Source organism: Cyanistes caeruleus, chromosome 18, assembly GCF_971803275.1.
Source record: "Cyanistes caeruleus chromosome 18, bCyaCae1.hap1.1, whole genome shotgun sequence".
Classification (NCBI taxonomy): Eukaryota; Metazoa; Chordata; class Aves; order Passeriformes; family Paridae; genus Cyanistes; species Cyanistes caeruleus.
In genome coordinates, this window is record NC_141718.1 from 397978 (window position 1) to 419162 (window position 21185).

A 21185-nucleotide genomic window follows, 5' to 3' on the forward strand; every position below is an offset into this window, starting at 1 on the left:
GCTCAGCTCCTCTGGGGCCGCCAAGAAACAACAGAAATACAAACTGCAAAAAAAGCACAGAAATATCTAAGTACATCGTCATAAAGGGTAAACAGAGCGCTCCTTACCTGGGTGTTTGGGTAGCTGGGAATAGTTTCCATACACCTGCACACAAAACATTAAATAATGAGACACGGTGAGGAATCCAAGCACATCTCAATACTGACCCCAGTCAGAATATTACCTGATGTTTTTGCTGCAATAAAACCAGCAAAGAATAATGGCACCAGAGTAGAGATAACAAACTCTCCATGGTCTATTTAAGGTTAAAAGTACAGCTGAAATCCAATTCCTGTAAGATTTCAATCATAAGTTTTCCTTCGCGACTTTTGGTATTAAAAAGGACATTTTCCAGGCAGGTTCAAAAAGTCTGTTCCTTCAGTGACGGCAAAATATCCTTCCGGACCCTCGGAGCGGCGTTTCCTTCCTTCAGCCCTCGGTATCTTCATTTAATCCGAGTAATTTACCGAGCCCGGGGGAGAATTCACCGAGGCGTCTCCAGGGCCGGGGGAAGAACTCGAACCCTCCCAGCTCCGGTCCGTGCCAGAGAGAAAAGATCTCGTCCGCAACTTTCTGCTCTCGTCTGTCCCCTGCAGCTCCTGTCCCGCTCCGGGCGGCTGCGGGGCGGGCTCGGCCCGGGAGCTCCGGTACCGTCCGGTACCGTCCGCTTCGGTTCGGTTCGGGAAACTCCGGTACCGTCCGCTTCGGTTCGGTTCGGGAAACTCCGGTACCGTCCGCTTCGGTTCGGTCTGGGGAACTCCGGTACCGTCCGGTCCGGTCCGCTTCGGTTCGGTCTGGGGAACTCCGGTACCGTCCGGTCCGCTCCGAGAGAGCCCCGGGAGCTGGAACGGGTCCAGGGGAGCCGGAACCGGCTGAACCGAGCCCGGGAGAGCCGGAACGGGCCCAGGAGAGCTGAACCGAGCCCAGAGTCCCGGAACCGGCTGAACCGAGCCCGGGAGAGCCGGAACGGGCCCAGAGGAGCCGAAAAGAGGCGCCAGGTCCCGCCCGGTCCCGCCCGGTCCCGCCCGTCCCGCTCCCGTTCGCGCCTCCATGGGCTCAGGGTGGGGATCCCGGTGATGTCACTGAGACTCCTCCAGCCCTGGCCCGCTCCGGACTCTCTCCATTCCTATTCCTATTCCTATTCCTATTCCTATTCCTATTCCTATTCCTATTCCTTGTTCTAGTTCTAGCTAGCGATATCTATTTCTAGCTCTATCTATCTATTTCTATATCTATCTATTTCTATCTCTATATCTATCTATTTCTATCTATTTCTATCCATCTGTATCTATTTCTATATCTGTTTCTATCTACATCTGTATCTGTTTCTATTTCTATCTCTATATCTGTTTCTATCTATCTCTTTCTATCTATATCTATATCTATATATCTATTTCTATGTCTATATCTATTTCTATCTGTATCTGTTTCTATTTCTATATTTCTATATCTATATCTGTTTATATCTATATCTATATCATCTATATCTATATCTATATCTATATCTATATCATCTATACCTGTATATCTATTTCTATATCTATCTCTGTATCTGTTTCTATTTCTATATCTATATCTGTATCTGTTTTTATCTATATCTATCTATTTCTATCTCTGTATCTGTTTATATCTCTATTTCTATTTCTATATCTGTTTCTATCCCTGTATCTGTTTTTATCTATATCTATATCTCTATTTCTATACCTGTTTCTATCCCTGTATCTGTTTTTATCTATACCTGTTTCTATCCCTGTATCTGTTTTTATCTCTATCTGTTTCTATGTCTGTATCTGTTTTTGTCTATATCTCTATATCTATCCCTGTATCTGTTTTTATCTATATCTGTTTCTATCCCTGTATCTGTTTTTATCTATATCTATCTATTTCTATGCCTGTATCTGTTTTTGTCTATATCTCTATATCTATGCCTGTATCTGTTTTTATCTCTATCTGTTTCTATGCCTGTGTCTGTTTCTCTCTGCCCCGCTGCGGCTCCCGGGGCGCTCCCAGCCCGGGCAGGGAGAGCAGCGCCGCTCCAGAACCGAGTCCAGCCCCTCGGGAGAGCAGGGGACACCCCCGAGGGAAAGCTGACACCGCTTTATTCAACAAATAAATGTCTTTCTGTCCCAGGAAAGCTTCAAAAGTGCTGCCTTAACTCACCTGGAGCTCTGGACTGGTTTTATTTCATCTGTACCAAGTGGGGAAAGAGGCATTGCCATTTCACTGCCTTCCTCAGAGCTGCACAAACCTGGCAAAAAACTTCTCTAGTTGCTACTTTGCTTCTTATCTTAATAAAAATAATCACATGTAAGCATTTTTATAAGTGTCCCAATTACACTCTATGTCACAAATGTTAATTTTACATGGAAAAGAAAAGTAGCAGCTAGAACTGATATTCTTCATTTTATCTGCTCTTCTGGGAAAAAATCTTGTTTTCAGTTTTCTCCAAGTTCTTTATTTTCAGCCAAATAAACTGAAAGAGTAATATTTTAAACAGAATTTGATAAGCTTTCCATCCCTGTTAATTTCTTCCCTGTATTTCCCCTTCTTTATCCTCACACAAACCACTTAAAGGTGATGTTGGCAATATCAGAGACCACAAATCAGAACCATAGCATGTTGATATCTCAACAAAATCCAGATTGTTTTATTTACCTTTTCATTTGCCAGAAGTTATGTAAATATATTGGATAAAATTTTCAGCCCCTCTTGTACAGCACAACAGTCTTTGCTTGAAATCAGTGAATGCACAGGATTCTGACCTACAGGGAAGTTATTTCCTGCGTGTCACTGTCCCTGCAGGACTTTCCTCCCGGCCTTTGGGTGTCCTCCCCTCTCCACCACTACTGATGGCTCTGGCCCCATCCCTGCACCTGAGCTCCCCTGGATCCTGCTGCTCACCTGGATCTTGCTGCTGCTCCCTCTGTTCCCCTCTCTGCTCCCCCCTCACCTCTCTGCTCACCTGGATCCTGCTGCTCCCCCTGATCCCCTCTCCCCTCTCTGATCCCCTCTCACCTCCCTGGATCCTGCTGCTCCCTCTGCTCCCCTCTCACCTCTCTGCTGCTCCCCTGGATCCTGCTGCTGCTCCCTCTGTTCCCCTCTCTGCTCCCCCCTCACCTCTCTGCTCCCCTGGATCCTGCTGCTCCCCCTGATCCCCTCTCACCTCTCTGCTGCTCACCTGGATCCTGCTGCTCACCTGGATCCTGCTGCTGCTCCCTCTGCTCCCCTCTCACCTCCCTGGATCCTGCTGCTCTCTCTGCTCCCCTCTCACCTCTCTGCTCCCCTGGATCCTGCCCCGAGCTCTGGGCAGAACCTCAAGGGTGAAACAGTTTCCACTTACCCTTCACAGAAATGTTCCACACCCACACCCGTTCTGTACCTACACCCGTTCTGTACCTACACCCATCCTGTACCCACACCTGTTCTGTACCTACACTTGTTCTGTACCTACACCTGTTCTGTACCTACACCCATCCTGTACCTACACCCATCCTGTACCTACACCCGTTCTGTACCTACAGCCATCCTGTACCTACACCTGTTCTGTACCTACACCTGTTCTGTACCTACACCCGTTCTGTACCTACACCTGTTCTGTACCTACAGCCATCCTGTACCCACACCCATCCTGTACCTACACCCATCCTGTACCTACACCAGTCCTGTACCCTTTACAGAGACATTCCACACCAACACCTATTCCATACCCATCACTATTCCATACTCATATCTATTTTATACCCTTAACAGAAATGTTCTGTGCTGGGAAGCAGTGAGCCCAGCCCTGACAGCTGGGCAGGTCCTGGAAGCACACAGGACAGGTCCTGGAAGCACACAGGACAGCTGGGCAGGTCCTGGAAGCACACAGGGCAGGTCCTGGAAGCACACAGGGCAGGTGGGCAGGTCCTCAAGCACACAGGACAGGTCCTGGAAGCACACAGGGCAGGTCCTGGAAGCACACATTACCATGTGAGCGCTGGTGCACAACTGGGATTGGAATATTTCAGCAAACATGGTAGAAAGGAGTGTTTTAAGAAACAGCAGATCTTGTAAAGCTTCTTTCACATCACACTCTGCTAATGCATCAATAAATGTTCTGGGTTAAAGCAGCTCTGATCAAACTGTTTCCCTGTCAGTAACAGGCACTGTGATCACAGCTGTTGTATCCACACACCTCCACTCACATTGTACCGTGAGCTCTTCTGGTAATGGACAGCGGGATTTTATTTAATTCCCTGACACAAACCACCCCCAGCTGTGTAAACTCATTTATCTGTCCTGTGCTCCAGGGACCTGCTGTACACAGGTGCAATCTGCTTGGATTTGCACTATAAAAAATCATTTGCCAGCTGCATCTCCTTCAAAGAGCCTGAGGAATGTTCCTCCCTCCTCTTCCTCGGTGCATTGCAATCAAATCACGCTAATGGGCGATGCTAATTGGGCACGGGCAGGGGTTCACTGAGATCCAGCAGCAGCACAGGAGAAAGGCAGAGCAGCACAAAGCTCTCAGAGCCAGAACAGCTCTGCTCGGGAAACGGGGCAAAGATGATTCTTTAGAACAATATCATCATATTTATTGCGTGGGGCAGAGATGGGGATGAGTCAGAAAAGGCCAAATCCAGGTCTTGATTGAGGTTTCCAGCACACAAATTCTGCTTTCCTGGGGGAGTGTTCCAAACCTGCAGAGAACTGCAAAAGAGCTGAGAAACCCTTGGAGGCACAGGAACCGTTCTGACCTGCACAACACCCTCTGAAACACCAGCCAAATACCCCCAGAACAGCCACAACACCCTCCAGAGCACCCTAAACACCCCCAGAACAGCCACAACACCCTCCAGAACACCCTAAACACCCTCTGGACACCCACAACACCCTCCAGAACACCCTAAACACCCCCAGAACAGCCACAACACCCTCCAGAACACCCTAAACACCCCCAGAACACCCTAAACACCCCCAGAACAGCCACAACACCCTCCAGAACACCCTAAACACCCTCTGGACACCCACAACACCCTCCAGAACACCCTAAACACCCTCAGAACAGCCACAACACCCTCCAGAACACCCTAAACACCCTCTGGACACCCACAACACCCTCCAGAGCACCCTAAATACCCCCAGAACACCCTAAACACCCTCCAGAACACCCTAAACACCCTCTGGACACACATAACACCCCCACAACACCCTCCAGAACACCCTAAACACCCCCAGAACAGCCACAACACCCTCCAGAACACCCTAAACACCCTCTGGACACACATAACACCCCCACAACACCCTCCAGAACACCCTAAACACCCTCAGAACAGCCACAACACCCTCCAGAACACCCTAAACACCCTCAGAACAGCCACAACACCCTCCAGAACACCCTAAACACCCTCAGAACAGCCACAACACCCTCCAGAGCACCCTAAACACCCTCTGGACACCCACAACACCCCCACTACACCCTCCAGAACACCCTCCCAGAGGGCACGGAGGGGTGGCCGGGGCACAGCTCCCCTCCCCAGGACAGAATAAATAATTGACAATGTTTTGCTCGGATCTGCTGCTGAGAGCACCACATGAAATCTCTGAGCTGAAAGGACAAAGGGAACAGCTCAGAGCAGAGGAAAAGAAAACAAACACAAAATCCTGGAGATAATTCAACAGGGCCAACGCTATCATGGAAAAATATTTTTCTAATTAAGAATATGAGAAGTTGCTGGTTGGTGCCAGAAAACAAAATTCAGCGTTTTGGCAATAAAATTTAGGCCTAATCAAGTGAAAATATTTTATTGTGCAACATATGTAACATTAAGCTGATTTACTCTGTGTAGAGAGATATTCCTTATGAAAACTTTGAGACATTGATGATTCAAAGAGCAATTAAGCAGGTAGATAAAACCACACAATAAATGATACATTTAAAATTTCCCTAAATGAGGTCCCAGTTCCTAACCGATGGTTATTGGATCAGTCTGTTTTCTGTTCTTTGGGCTTTTTTGGCTTCTTGGTAGTTCCCTGAATATCTTACTCCTTGTGCTGAAGAGAATGTTAGGTTTTTGCAAAGTGGTTTAGGATTTTGTGCTAATCCCAAAGATTTAATTTAATCAAATCTTTGATTATCTGAGCCTTAATGTCAGCCTTACATAAAATTGGATAATTGTAGAAATAAAATGTTTTATAAATCCTTTTTTTTATGTGATTAAGCCAAATCCTTTTTGCCGGAAGCCACTGCCTGTAACTGGTTTGTTTTGGGATCATTCAGGTAGTCAGATTTTCTTAATTACACAAACATTCAAATAACATTTATAACATTATGTGATGATGATGAATAATCCCTAAACCATGAGAGATGTTGTCTCTAGGATTTGTGCCAGTTTCTCTCACACTTTTACAGTTTTTCTCTTGCTCTTTGGGGTAAAAGCTGCTCCAGGAAGGTTTTGTGTGTCTGCTTTGTGAAAGATTCCCCAGCACAGCAGGAGCAGCCAATGGAAATGAGTGCTCAGCAAGAACATCCGAGCTTCTTACAGACATTTATTCCAAATTCTCTTCATCCTGTGGGGAATGACACTGGCCTGGCTTTTGGAGCTCCCTGCTTTAGGTCTAAGTGGCAAAAGCGATGAGAGGTGGGGCAGGAATCAGAGCTGCCCCCAAATCTACTCTGAAAAACCTGAGGGGTCAGCAAATCCGAAATGCAGCTCATAACTAATTTAAAGGCATGAAAACTGGATTCCAGAAAAAGTCACATCATTTCAGGTGCTGGTCCTGGCCCAGCACAGATTCTCCTCTGTGACCCCTCAGCCCCTGCAGTTCCTGGTGGTTTGATCCTCCCTCTGCTGCAGAGCTCTGTAATCTGAATAATCACTCACATCTGTCGCCTGGAACCGTCATCCCCAGGTCCTAAAAGCACGAGACACACCCTAGAATCATGGAACTGCCTAAAAACTTATTTTCAAAACAATAAATGACAGAAAAATATTTCCCATTTGTATCCGCCACTGCTCTTAATGCACATTGCAGGAAAGTAAACTGGAATAAAATCAACCATTCAAAATGTGATTTTAACTATGAAAATGGATATGATATGGAGATCAAGGAAATCCCTCTTTCCTTTTCTAGAGGATTTGTCAATCTCTCAGTGATTTTCATAGGCTCCTTAAAGAAATGGCATTTTCAGATGTCATTGCAGCTAAAGACCATTGATGCAACCTGATCCATATCCCTTTTAATTAGTTAGAAACACTGATTTTTGGAGAGATGAAGTGTTTCCCTTTTGGGGTCTAAGACTTTTTTAGCAAATGCAAAGTCAGCTGGGATGAGGAGCCGGAGATGGAAATATCAGGGAGCACCCAGCACATCAATGTGTAGAGTTAAATACAGGAGAGAGTTCTGCAGTCAGGCCAGGTCCTGTGGAAATGGCATTACAAAACCCAGCACGGCAGATTTGCAGGAGCCAGGGATAAATAAATGCCATGTATTTAGGAGTAGGATTTTTTTGCTCAGAGAGAATAAAACCATTAATCCTCTGCTAGCAGTGAACCCCCAGGAGCCACTGTCCACTCCATAGATGGCAATTAAAACACAAATAAGCCTGGAAAGCGTGATTAACTAAAGCAGATGGCGTTGTTTTCTCCATAATTGGTATCTGCTGTGTTTGTTGGAGCTGCCAGGCCAGCACAGGTGTCAGCAATGATGGGAGGGGCTGCATCAAAGGGCAAAACTCAGCTGAAAGGATCCCAAACTGGCACCAGGAAAATGCTTACCCCGGGCTGAAAGCCTTTCAAACCACAACACAGAATATCCTACATGCCTAAACCATTATTTATCTCTCCCCTGCTGCTCAAGGGCCCCAGTGTTTTTAAAGATAGTGGAGAAAACCATCCCAGAGCTGCTCTTCCAGCCACCCCAGCTCCAGAGCTCAGGGTCCATGAGGAGGAGAATCTTTCTCCCCTCCTTACATCTCCTTATAGCAAAACAGGAGCTGAGATGCTCAGGACAGGAGCTGTGATGCTCAGGACAGGAGTTGTGATGCTCAGGACAGGGGTTGTGATGCTCAGGACAGGATGATGCTCAGGACAGGAGCTGTGATGCTCAGGACAGGATGATGCTCAGGACAGGGGTTGTGATGCTCAGGACAGGAGCTGAGATGCTCAGGACAGGATGATGCTCAGGACAGGGGTTGTGATGCTCAGGACAGGATGATGCTCAGGACAGGATGATGCTCAGGACAGGAGTTGTGATGCTCAGGACAGGAGCTGAGATGCTCAGGACAGGATGATGCTCAGGACAGGAGCTGAGATGCTCAGGACAGGAGCTGTGATGCTCAGGACAGGGGTTGTGATGCTCAGGACAGGAGTTGTGATGCTCAGGACAGGAGCTGTGATGCTCAGGACAGGATGATGCTCAGGACAGGAGCTGAGATGCTCAGGACACCAACCCTCCACGCTTTCTGTTCGTTTTGCTGCTCACACAACTTCAGGGTCAGCCCATGAATGACACCAGAACCGAGCTGTGACTGCTCCCGTCCCTCAGCACATTTCTGTTGTGTGACATTGGCTGATCAGCACTTGCTGGGTGTCTCTGTTCCCCAGGTGAAGCTGTATTTACTTCAGTGTCGGTTATCGATGGGCTGGCTCTCTGATAAGCCCTGATTTTAACAGTTCTTCCACATAAATGTGGTGAATTGTGGGCAGGCTGCCGGGGTTTGTTTTTTGCTGTGCTCACAGGCTGAAGGATGCACCTGCAGGGCTCGGCCTGGCCGCGTTTCCCGTTCCTGGGAAAGGATTCCTGATTTCCCTAAAATCCGAATTTCCAGCGGGAGCAGGAGGCGCTGGGCGGGCGGCGGCCGCCACCGCGTGGCCAAACCGGGAACTGCAGCGGGTCCGGCCCAGGGGCGGGGATCGGCCCCAAGCGGCTCGGAACGAGCTCGGAACCGGCTCGGAACCGGCTCGGAACGAGCTCGGAACGGGCTCGGAACCGGCCCGGGATGGGCTCGGAACGGGCTCGGAACGGGATCGGAACGGGCTCGGAACGGGATCGGAACCGGTCCGGGATGGGCTCGGAACCAGCCCGGATCCAGCCCGGGATGGGCTCGGAACGGGCTCGGAACCGGCCCGGATCCAGCCCGGATCCAGCCCGGAACCTGCCCGGATTCAGCCCGGATCCAGCCCGGATCCAGCCCGGATTCAGCCCGGATCCAGCCCGGATTCAGCCCGGATCCAGCCCGGATCCAGCCCGGATTCAGCCCGGATTCAGCCCGGAACCAGCCCGGATTCAGCCCGGATCCAGCCCGGATTCAGCCCGGATCCAGCCCGGATTCAGCCCGGATTCAGCCCGGATCCAGCCCGGATTCAGCCCGGATCCAGCCCGGATCCAGCCCGGAACCAGCCCGGATCCAGCCCGGATTCAGCCCGGATCCAGCTCGGATCCAGCCCGGATCCAGCCCGGAACCAGCCCGGATCCAGCCCGGATCCAGCCCGGATCCAGCCCGGATCCAGCTCGGATCCAGCCCGGATTCAGCCCGGATTCAGCCCGGATCCAGCCCGGATCCAGCCCGGAACCAGCCCGGATCCAGCCCGGATTCAGCCCGGATCCAGCCCGGATCCAGCCCGGAACCAGCCCGGATTCAGCCCGGATTCAGCCCGGATCCAGCCCGGATCCAGCCCGGATTCAGCCCGGATCCAGCTCGGATCCAGCCCGGATCCAGCCCGGATTCAGCCCGGATCCAGCCCGGATCCAGCCCGGATTCAGCCCGGATCCAGCTCGGATCCAGCCCGGATCCAGCCCGGATTCAGCCCGGATCCAGCCCGGATTCAGCCCGGATTCAGCCCGGATTCAGCCCGGATCCAGCCCGGATCCAGCTCGGATCCAGCCCGGATCCAGCCCGGATCCAGCCCGCAACCAGCCCGGAACCGGCCCGGAACCTCCCGGAATTTGCTCCGAGGGTCGCGCCTGCTGCGGGAAGCAGAATTGTGCCGAACCCCATGTCCAGGCCCAAGCTGTCTCAAAGCTCTGGCTCGGTGAGCTCAGCGCTGCTCGCAGCTGGGTCAGGCCTGGCAAAGGCTGCAGGTGAAGTGTCCCAGAGAGTTCTCACACACACAGACCTGGCAGAATTACCCATTTGCTGCACTCTGAAATAAGTTTTATAGCTAGACCTCAGCTTAGGTATTCGAATAAAACAAAACATCCAGATCCAGAATCAAAACACAATGAATAATGCCAGAAATTGCAGATTCTTTGTTAATTATGACCCATCTTTTAATTTATAAATGCAACGAAGCTCTCTGGTTTGAGTTCTTTCCCCAAAACCTGCCCAGAGAACCCACTCCTAAACCCAGCTTTCCTTTTATTTTATCTGTGCAATCCATTGAAAAAGTGAAAATGAACCTTTGGCTTCTCAGTCTAACCAGAACACTCAGCACTTCCCTCCAGTTCTGTTTCTGCAGGGCACCAGGATGGATTAAAGCCATCAGCAGGTTCCCTCTGGTTTTGTGCAGTGGCAGGTTTATACAGCAGGAGCAATAGGAATTATTATCACTGCTGGGGAGTCAGACTCTGCACTGGAGACAGATCAACACAAGGAACCTTTTATTATTGACCTGATTTGCTGCCTTTGGCTCAACACCTCGTTCGGAGCCTTGAGCATCCCGGAAGGTCCTGGTGCCTCAGAGTAAAACCAGCCACAGGAGGAGGGACACTGGGTGAAGTTTTCTTCTCAGATGTTACAGATCACCACAGCCTTGAAGAGCTTCCTGTTTATGACTATTTTACTGTTGCTTTTCAGTCCTTGCTGATGAAGTCAATTCAGAGAGAGGCAACTCTGAGCAAGCCACAGTTGCCTCCTAGAAGCCTGAACTATATTAATAGCATTCAGTTTTGAATGCTTGCATTAAATATATTAAAACTGTGAGTTTAGAGATAAGTTTGATCCACTAAAACTTCTGGTAATGTTAATATAAATATGAAATTTTGTTTAAAGTGTTCTTTGGGGAAACTTGTCATTCATAGTCTCAACTTCTTTCCCCTCACGTAAGCAGAACAAGTAAGGGAATTGTTTTCGGGATCACAGCAGGACAGACATTAACTATTACTCTCCAAAATAAAATAAAAATCAAGGAACCTATTCCTATACTGAACCAGTGCCCTAATACAAACACTGCCCCATTTCAGAACACCACAGTTTGGGGAAAATGTCTTTCACTGCCTGAACTCTAACTTCACCCGGTGAACTGGAAGACAATGACCCACACAATTAAAAGTATTTGCCCTGTACACCCCAATATGTAACCTCAGGAAGTTCAGGCTGTGCTAGAGCCTTGGTGTAAATAACAACCCTTGGCTGTCAATAACCAGACAAATAAGGAGTTGTGGCTTGGGCTCATCAGGAGCCTCCAGCCCGTTACCTGCAAGAGCTCCTGGCCAGGACAGCACATCCGCATCCTCCAGATGCCCAGCGCTGTGCCCAGCCTGGCCAGGGGCAGAGGGAAGCAGGAGCTCCAGCACAGTCCCAGCCCTTCAGGGGTGCGCACACGGCAGCCAGGGCTGGCCACAGCCAAACTTCCCAGCTCGGTGTAAAAGCCAGCACACACCCAGAGCCAGGCTGGGAATGAACTCCCAGGCAAAGCAGGGATCAGAGCAGCTCAGTTATCTGTAAACAGTGCTGTCACTCCTGGCCTAAGAGGAGCAGAAAAGCGCTGCCAAAACTCAGGTGAGGAAGGGACTGGTACTGCCAGGGCAGGCAAAGGGCTGCCTTCAACCAAACCAGACATTGGTGAGGGCAGACATTGATCCCAGCAGTCTCAGACGGTAACAGCAGCACAACAGACACATTGCTGGAGGGAAAAGACAAATTCTGTGGTGTTTTAACTTATAGGTACAAGAAATGCAGTCTTCACCCTCCCTGGCACAAAGGTTCCCAGTGCTGCAGGCAAGAGCTACCCAGGGTTTTGTTTCTAAAGAGAAACAAAAAGATTCTCTGTTGAAATGCTGAGATCCAAGGTCAGCCCTAACACTCCTGAGGTCTTTAAAGCAGCACATTTCCTCTGCCAGTTTACTGCCTTTGCTGCAGCTGCTTCTGTGGCAGGGCCTGGACCCTTGGGAGCTGCCAGCTTTGTCCTGGAGCAAGGAGAGCTCCGTGCCCTGCCTGAAACGTGGCACTAGAGCCTGGGGCAGAGCTTGGTGTGCAGAACACAGAACCCTGTAACGTGAGTTTGGTGTGCAGAACACAGAACCCTGTAACGTGAGTTTGGTGTGCAGAACACAGAACCCTGTAATGTGAGTTTGGTGTGCAGAACACAGAACCCTGTAATGTGAGTTTGGTGTGCAGAACACAGAACCCTGTAATGTGAGTTTGGTGTGGGGAACACAGAACCCTGTAACGTGAGTTTGGTGTGCAGAACACAGAACCCTGTAATGTGAGTTTGGTGTGGGGAACACAGAACCCTGTAACGTGAGTTTGGTGTGGGGAACACAGAACCCTGTAACGTGAGTTTGGTGTGCAGAACACAGAACCCTGTAACGTGAGTTTGGTGTGGGGAACACAGAACCCCTGTAACATGAGTTTGGTGTGCAGAACACAGAACCCTGTAACGTGAGTTTGGTGTGGGGAACACAGAACCCTGTAACGTGAGTTTGGTGTGCAGAACACAGAACAAGGACTAAAGGTAACAAGCGCTGCAAGTGGGCTTTACTCCACTGCCAGAACATTGCAGTTGCTGCCAGCAGTGAGAGATGAAGACACAAGAGGTACCAAACCCCACTCAGTAAAGCAGCAGCAGCCAAGCCAGCAGGATTAACCACGACCTGCACAGGGAATTAGTAACACTACAGGCAAAAGCCTACAACAAAGTTAGAGCAGGATTATGCAGCAGGAAGAGTCCATGAAACATTAAGTGGGAGTTTGTCCCCTTTCAAAGACCAAGGGTACAACATTCCTCATTTCCATCCAGGAGCTTCAAGACTAAAACACACAGCTCAGCTTCTAAGTAACCAAAAAACAGGCCCAAGCCCCCAAGAATTCCAAAAATTAACTTAAAAATTACTCATTTTCAGCAATATTGCACAATAATCATAGTCCAATTTTTGCTACCAGTCAGCTAAAGTAATTTATGTACACAAATATACAAGCTAAAAGGAATAAATGAAATGCTCCACTTTATTAAGAAACCAAAAATACAAAACTGAAGAGTTCAAGACTTCATGTACTCAAACACTACTGAAAAAAAAATTCTAAACTTAAGTTTTGCTTACTAGCAGTACTAATATTGACCAAGATTCATCGCTACAAGGTAGTGTTAAAAGTTGACATTTTCCACCATTTGTGCTGTAATAAGCCAGTTTCAAATTAAGAACTTGGTGCAGTTACAGTAAAGTCTAGATGTTTGAATGACTGTGGCTTCAGTTAATACACCATCAGGTACAGAGCGCTTTAGCTCAAGCCACAGCTGTTTCTGGTTAGTGAATCTGAAGATGCCTAGGGTTGGTTTAGCCAGCTATAGCTCTGCTGCTGTTCATGCAAAGGCAGCTCCAGTCAGTCACCAGGCTGGATGGCACTCGCTGCTGGCTGCCAGGAGCACAGAGCTGGAGGTTCCTGTGGGAGGGGAACAGTGAGGAGCTGTAAGTGATCCACACTCCCCAGGGCTGGGAACGCTCCCCCAGGCACGGCCCAGCAGCGCTCACCGAGCTCTGCCTGGCGGCTCAGCCCCGCACCTTCAGCTCTGTGCGCCAGCAAAAAGGCAAAGTTAACTGTTAGCTCCAAGTTAGCAAGAGGAGCAGAATAGGAGAAGCAGGAAGGAAAACAAAATGAGAAATGCAGTAGTAGACAATCAAGTATAACCCTTAAATGAAGAACAGAAGACACTTTGAACAGTTTTCCTAACAATGCATGAAAGTTCACTTGCTTGGAGATACTTGAAATACAACTTTATTACCTAAACAAAAGAATGGGAATGACAGAAACAAGATTTTCCACTTAACACTCTGATGTGACTGCAGCAGTCTTATATTTGAAACTCAAAAGGGGAAGTAATTGCAGTCCAAAAAACAGCTAAATATGCAGGTCCAAAATATGAAGGTTTTTTGTTTTGGTTTTTTTTTTCATTTTGTTTTGTTTGTTTTTTTTTTAAACTGCCACATTCACTCCGAAGCCCATTCATCTCTTTCAGCATCCCAAAGATTAAGCACATGTTCTGTTCAGCTAGATAATAAAGTGGCAAACACGCTGCACCACTGACATCACAGGACAGTTGCCTATAAAACTAGACTTCTGACGCTGGGCTCCAGCTTCATCCCTCACAGGTCATCATCTTCATCTGGCAGTGCAGTGGTCTGAGCAATCTGCAACAAAGCAAGTCACACGTCAGAACTGTTCTCCAGCCACTTGTGCCCCGAGTGTGACACCACTTACAGGACAGCTGCTTTGGCCCTGTGCCCTCTGCCACTGACCTGTAAGTCTTGCTCATACTGTGCTGCCAGTGCTGGGTCCATAACGACTTCAGGAGGTGCGAGCGCAGGCATGGCAACAAACTCCAAGTTGGGATCTCCAATTAGCTTCCTAGCAAGCCACAGGAAAGGCTTCTCAAAGTTGTAGTTACTCTTAGCTGAAATGTCATAATACTGAAAAAAGCACAAATTAGACATTATTTTAAAAATCCTCCAATATTTAGGACATCTCAAGATTAAGACAGAATCAACTCTTTTACTTTTTTTTGGATTGAATGACTTTTGTTTGCATATTTATAAGCAGTTATCATTTAAGTATCTAGAAACACAGTTTCAGGCAGAAACTATTAACTGAAAGGTTACCCAAGCTCATCAAGGATAAAACTTTCAGAAGGCAACAGTGCATTTATCTTTCTCCTGGTACGTGACCTACTGCAGTCCCAATCCTGTCATGGGTTCATGAGATTCTGAGCAGTTAAAGCCAAATGCTCAGAAGTTCCTTAAGAACTTGGCACAGCTTCTGCCCCAGGCCAGTGATGATCATCCTTAACATCATCACTTCCCCCTCCCCTCAATTTTGGTTTGAAGAGCCAACAGATGTGAGGCTGCCTGTAATGACAGAGGCAGAGCACCCAATCACCATCCAAAACCCAGCTGCACTCAGCAGAGCCGACCAGCTGGCCTCCCCCTGACTCACCTGGAGATTCTTCTTCCTATGAAACACAATGGATTTTGCCTTGACTTTTCTGTCCTTAATATCCACTTTGTTGCCACACAACACTATAGGGATATTTTCACATACTCGTACCAGATCTCTATGCCAGTTAGGTACATTCTTGTAGGTAACTCTTGATGTTACATCAAACATGATGATGGCACACTGAGCTGCAAGAGAACCAAAGTCAAGTTACACCAGGAGTAACCACCTGCTTGCAACATGGGATAAAGAGGAACCCAGAGACATCCCACATTAGGGCTTAGCATCTGCACCAACTTTTCCATCTCAGCATCAAGTTCTGACAGCTGCTGTTGCGTTAACAGGGTCAACGTGTGAGCCCACAGAACCACGGCTGTGTCACCTCACATCTGTGCTGCCCCGTACAGACCAGCTGCTTTTACTGACGCAGCTGTGTCAGAGGAACACCGTGCTGCACCCTGTGAGAACGTACAAGGCTACAGAAGCCAACCTGGATTTGCCCAAATATTTGGCAGAATCAGTTAACACCTATTTAATTCATCTCAGAAATGCTAATGAGGCTTCAAGGTAGGCTGAGAGCCTGTGGTCTGCATGTGAGGATGTCCTCATCCAGAGCAGTTTCTCAAGGAACTCAAGAATACTTTACAGTAAGAAGACATAATAAAGATAGGCAGGTGAGTGAAGTAGCACAGGACAAACCTTTGCCAAGCAGAAGGAAGGAACACGGTCTGCACCATTTCAGAAAGACAGACAGACTCTGGCATGGAGGTGTCTGACATCCTCATGGCATTGAAAATCTAAAGAGTTCCTGTGTTCCAAGCCCTTGCCTGAGCACAGCAAGGCAAAAAAAAATCTGCAGCATGCATTTTCCCCCCGTAACCACCAAATGTGTATCTGGTGGGAGTATCTGGTCATTAGAGGTGCACCACTTCCATTAATACCAAAGCCCACACAAGCTATCCTGCTCCCACTTTAGCACACGCTGTGTGGCATTATCCTCTCCACATGAAGAGTTTGAAGACTTCTATGCCAGCTCATCACTGCAGCCACACTGACAGCTTCCAGTGTGGCCACCACGAGCAGAACGAAGGACTGAGCTCTAAGAGGTACAGAATTGTCCCCCCCAGATCTTACCTTGGATGTAGTAGCCATCACGCAGGCCACCAAACTTCTCCTGGCCAGCTGTGTCCCATACATTAAATTTAATAGGGCCTCTGTTAGTATGGAACACCAGAGGATGAACTTCAACACCCAGTGTTGCTAGGGAAATAACAAAAAGCAGCGCATTTAGCAAGCCATGGATTGTACTTGCATTTTTAAAATAGTGGAGCTCAAATGTTTCTTCAGACATACCTACATACTTCTTTTCAAATTCACCAGTCAAGTGGCGCTTTACAAATGTTGTTTTACCAGTGCCACCATCACCAACCAGAACAAGCTGCAGACAGATAAAGGAAGAAAGTCAGAGCAATGCATTTTGAGACATTTTACAGTCATTCTAGCACAGATATGACTTCTTATTACAAAGAGCTTAGTTCCTACACGGTGCTGTAAACAAAAGACAGAACTGCCCATGATGCAGCTCCCTGTGCTGGGAACCAATTTGTTGAGCCCTTCCATCATGCTGTAACTCTGGTCAGTCTTATCCAGTCCTTGAAGGTAAGATCTACACTGCACTGTGATTATGGTTCTACTAAACTTGTACAAGAGACTGAATGAAGAATGTTTAGGACTTTCAACCTGAACAAGACCAGATTTGGAAAGGAAACGACCAAATTATCCACTGGAGAAACCCACTGTTATCTTATAATGAAAAAAACCCAACAAAACCAAAAACCCACCAACGTTTGCACCACGAACTAGAATACACAAGCAAAGTATTGCAGGAAACACAAGTAACGACCTTCAGGAAGCAGTCTTCAGAACTTCTGGCTGTTAAGATACCAAAAAACACCACCAACCACACAGAACACCAGAAAATCCTCTTTTGAAACATTTGAACCATCAGCACATAACAGAAAGGAGGCTATTTTAATTCACTCTGAGCACCTTTTACAGTGCACTTCAGTTCTTACATTTAAAAATCACTCTGTATGCAAAGATTCATTAAAATTTATTAGACTAAACTGCAAATAGAACAGATTGACGCAGTTTAACACACTCTTTTTGTGTGAGTTGTATGCAGCACTACGTTACGCCATTAAAGAAAGACCAGAACTTCGAAACCAAACCCACCATCCACGTCGGCACTCGAGAGTCGCTCGTGCTACTTTTCCAGTGAAGGGAAAAAAAGCACCCCAAACCCAAGCGGCGAACCAGAGCCTTACCTTAAACTGCACTTGGGGCTCTCCTTGGGCGGCCATGCTGTGTCTGCGGGGGAAATGGCAGCGTGTGAGGAGCTGCGCGGGAGCGCCCGCCGGAAGGGGCCGTGTCCAGCCCGGGCGCTCCGGCCCGCCCGGGGCAGGCGGCGCCTCCCGCCCGCGTGTGGCGGCACCGCGCGCGGTAATGGCGGCGGCGCCTCCGCCCGCCCGGCCCCCGCGCCCGGCGGGCCCCGCCGCACCCAGGCCGAGCCGCGGCCTCCGCAGGGCGCCAGAGCCGCGGCCGGCCCGGCTCCCCCCACTCTCGATCCGCGGAGAGTCCTCCCAGCCCGCTCGGAGCCAGCACCCCGCCGCTCAATGGGAGCCGCTGCCCGGTCGGGAGAGGCCGCGGCGAGTCCTGCGGGGCTCCCGAGCGGGGCCCGCCCCGGCCGGGCCTCCCCACGCACCGGGCCGGGCGCGCTCCCCGCCATGAGCCACCATGACTGAGCAGCGCCGCCTCCCCCCCGGCTCGGCCGCGGGAGCCCCGCTCGCTGCCCCTCACATCCCGCCCGCCCTTCCACCGCGGACGGAGCCGCGCACGGCCCCGGCCCTTCCACCGCCCCGCTCCCAGCGGCGAAAACCCGCCACGCGCCTCGGCTCCCACAGCCGCAACGCTCCCTCAGGCGCAGCCGCCCGCCACCGAGCCCAGCCCATCCCATCCCGGCCGCGAGCTAGCGGTGACCGCCGCCCCCGCCGGGGGCGCTTCCCAGAGCGGCCCCGCGTGCCCCGATGGCGCCGGGCCGCTGGGAGCGGAGCCCGGGCCCGTACCGGGCCGCTACCTCAGCCGAGGCGTCTCCCGCTCGCTCGTTCCGTGCCGGGCGCAGGGAAAATGGCGGAAGCGCCGTTCAAATACCCGGACGGCGACGCCGCGCGGCCGCGGGCGGAGGCGGGGCCACGCGTCACGTGGTGCGCGGCGCGCGGGAGGCGGCGGGAGGCGGGACAGGGCCGCGGCCGTGAGGGAGCATGGCGGGCACCGAGCAGCGGGCACCGAGCAGCGGGCACCGAGCAGCGGGCACCGAGCAGCGGGCACCGAGCAGCGGGCACCGCACCGGACTCGGCCCCACGCAGAGCCCCGTGAGGCCAGCCGGCCGGTACGACAGCCCAGCACGGCCTCCGAAACTGCATCGCAGCGCCGCATCCTCGTCAGCACCTCAGGGATGGTGACTCCATCACCTCGCTGGGCGCGCTCTTCCAATGCCTGACCGCCCGAACAGCGGAAAAATGTGCTCAAATAGCTAAAGTGAATGTGGCCTTGAGGCCCTTTGGTCCGGTGCTGTCGCTGCAGGCCCGGCAGAAAGGACTGGCCGCGGCTGACGGCCGGGCTGTCAGCAGGAGGTGTCCCCTGAGCCTCGGCTCCCTCGGCCGCTCCTCGCAGGACGCGTTTTCCACACCTTCCGTGGCCTCCTTGGCCTTTGCTGGGCACATCCACGGCCCTTCCGCAGCGAGGGGCCCAGGCCTGAGCGGTGGCAATGTCCCTGTCACAGCCCTGGCCCCAGCCCTGCTGGAAGGAGCAGCTCCTCGGTGCTGGGGACTGTGGGCACTGCCCGGGTGTCCCGGCGGGGGTGACACAGCCCCCGTGCCAGGCTCGCTCCCCTGCACCTCCTGCTGCCTCACTCAAATCCCGGGACATGCTGCCAGCTGATGATGCTCTCTCCGCAGACAAAGTGAAAAAAAGGCACGTAGTTACTTAGAAAAACTGTTCAACTGCGTCCAGTGTTTAATAAAGAATTAACTTAATTCACATCAGGAGGGTTTAACTGAATAGCTCTCAGGTATGCTGGGCTGTGCTCAAAGGGGCTTTTCTTAAATGTGCCTCATGACTGTGATTTTCCATTCTTCAAACAAATCTACCTTCACTAGAGAGTGCAGTAATGAAAGCAAAAGTTGTTTTGTAAGTCTTGGATTTAGAATAGCTCTCCAAGATCTAAAAACTCTGTCCAAACATCAGTGGAAAAAAAGTTGTTTGAAAGCCAGCTTTCAAAAAAAGTACACGAGTTTTGCGTATGTCAATAAATACCAAGTTCATGCGTTCACTCTGATTTTTAAGGTCTCTGGTATTTTTTTTTTAATCCAGTATACTTAAATTACTTTTATTATCTTTGTTGCTGTCCCCATAATCTAGAATAAATAAATGATATGCTTTTACATGTATCTGAATGAATGGAATTGATAAGGAAAGTATTTCATGGCAAGTGATATACACAAATGTGGTTTATTGTTAATTTCCTCTGAGACACAATATACACAAAGAGTGTAATTGCATTTACAATTACAAAAGTGGCTGGAGTGTGCTGTAATTTTTGCTTACTTGATAGTGTAATGCCGATCCAAATGTTGCGTGAGCTCTTGGAAAAATCACTGGCATGTTGAATTTGCCTTCCCTTTCTGAGATGAGTTGGGTTTGTGTGGTTTTCAGCATTTTTGCTGAGTGCCTCTAGGTGTCAGGATTATTTTTTCAGAATATGCAACTCATCTTTTCTTTTTCTCAGCACAATGCTATCCTGGTAAAACCCTTGTGAATTCCACCTCTCCTTTTTACAAACAGGAATGCGTTTATAAATAGGAGACCATAAAGCCACATTAGTACAGTTTGGCAGTTTTAAAGAATATAAACATGGGGGGAAAAGCAATATGTAACTGTGTATATAACACTCACTGTGCTTTAGTTATTTCTTAATATTGTAACACATTTATTAGTAAACTACTTTTTCCCTGCAAAGTATCTAGCACTTTCATTTGGAATAATTAAAAATTCCATTGTCATAGCATTTGAGCTTCTGGCAAACACTTATTTAATTGTTAAACAGATAAATTACCACGCGGAAACTACTTTTTAGCATCTGTTTTATCAGCATGTATAATTAAGTGTTCAGTTCAGAGGGTGCACAAAACATCTGCTCCGGATAACCCCTTTCAGCAAAGGCAGCAGAACACTTGTTAGAGCACTACACAGAGATCAGAGTCCGTGAGATCCGTAGGCAATCGGCAGAGTAATTATTTTGAAAAGGCCTTTACATCCCCTGTATCTTAACTCAGGTCAGCTGTAAACAAACTTAGCAAGCCTGACACAGGTAAACATACAAAATAGAAGGCAGCAGGTACAAAGTGTTTGCAGATGAGGAGTGGTATAAAGGAGTACTGCCTTCCACAGTCCGGGCATGCTCTCCTACAAACTCTCAGGCCTTTAAGACAAGCTTGTACAACTGAAAAATAAACAGATCACACCTTTTTACAGCTCTTTCTCTCATTACAATCTCCCGCAACCGAGTTATAACTCCTCGTGGGGATCCCTGGTGGGACGGGAATTCCCTGGAGCGCACCTGAGCTCTCCCGCACCGAAGATTTCTCCGCTGACGCGCCCTCGGCACATTGGCGTCTCCCAGAACCCGTGGGCTTGGCAGAGAGACCTCTGGAGACCATCGGCTGCAAGCGCCGCGCAAGGCACGGTGACACAGGGCCGGGTCCAGCCGGGGTCTGCATGTGTCCAGCCCGTTCCGGAACGGGGCCGCACCGGCCGCTCCTGGCCGCCCGCCCGCCGCCGTGCCGGTCCCGCCGTGCGGGTCCCCCTCAGTGCCGGTCCCGCCGTGCCGGTCCCGCTCTGTGCCGGTCCCGCTCTGTGCCGGCTCCCCTCAGTGCCGGCTCCGTTCTGTGCCGGCTCC

The 21185-nt window shown here is 49.7% G+C and overlaps 2 protein-coding genes across 6 annotated transcripts in view; both read right to left on the reverse strand.

Annotated features, from left to right (window-relative positions):
- ADGRD1 (adhesion G protein-coupled receptor D1) overlaps positions 1-1114 on the reverse strand; it is a 110987-nt gene extending 109873 nt beyond the window's left edge. For 4 of the 5 annotated variants that reach the window (XM_086856477.1, XM_023937191.2, XM_086856480.1 and 1 more), the window contains exons 1-2: positions 224-1114; positions 108-144 (exon numbers count right to left, since the gene is read on the reverse strand). In XM_086856477.1, coding sequence (XP_086712603.1) covers positions 108-144; positions 224-292 — 106 coding nt within the window. In that variant the 5' untranslated portion in view covers positions 293-1114. The remainder of the gene's footprint in view (positions 1-107; positions 145-223) is intronic. The other variant, XM_086856478.1, reaches the window with a different exon arrangement.
- Positions 1115-13168: 12054 nt separating this feature from the next.
- RAN (RAN, member RAS oncogene family) lies at positions 13169-21149 on the reverse strand. Its single transcript, XM_086856481.1, has 7 exons — positions 18306-21149; positions 17497-17539; positions 16523-16607; positions 16304-16429; positions 15170-15357; positions 14476-14646; positions 13169-14367 (listed from the first exon to the last, which is right to left on the reverse strand). The coding sequence occupies exons 1-7, from the start codon at positions 19154-19156 to the stop codon at positions 14323-14325; spliced, it is 1509 nt and encodes a 502-aa protein (XP_086712607.1). The 5' UTR covers positions 19157-21149; the 3' UTR covers positions 13169-14322.
- Positions 21150-21185: the final 36 nt, after the last annotated feature.

Excerpts from the sequence above, each read along its gene's own strand:
- RAN (XM_086856481.1), bottom strand. The coding sequence starts at position 19,156 with ATGTCCCGGGATTTGAGTGAGGCAGCAGGAGGTGCAGGGGAGCGAGCC. Across the intron at positions 15,358-16,303 it reads TGATGGCTACTACATCCAAG|CTCAGTGTGCCATCATCATG; the intron begins GTAAGATCTGGG and ends GTTCTCTTGCAG. Across the intron at positions 14,368-14,475 it reads AGTATGAGCAAGACTTACAG|ATTGCTCAGACCACTGCACT; the intron begins GTCAGTGGCAGA and ends GCTTTGTTGCAG.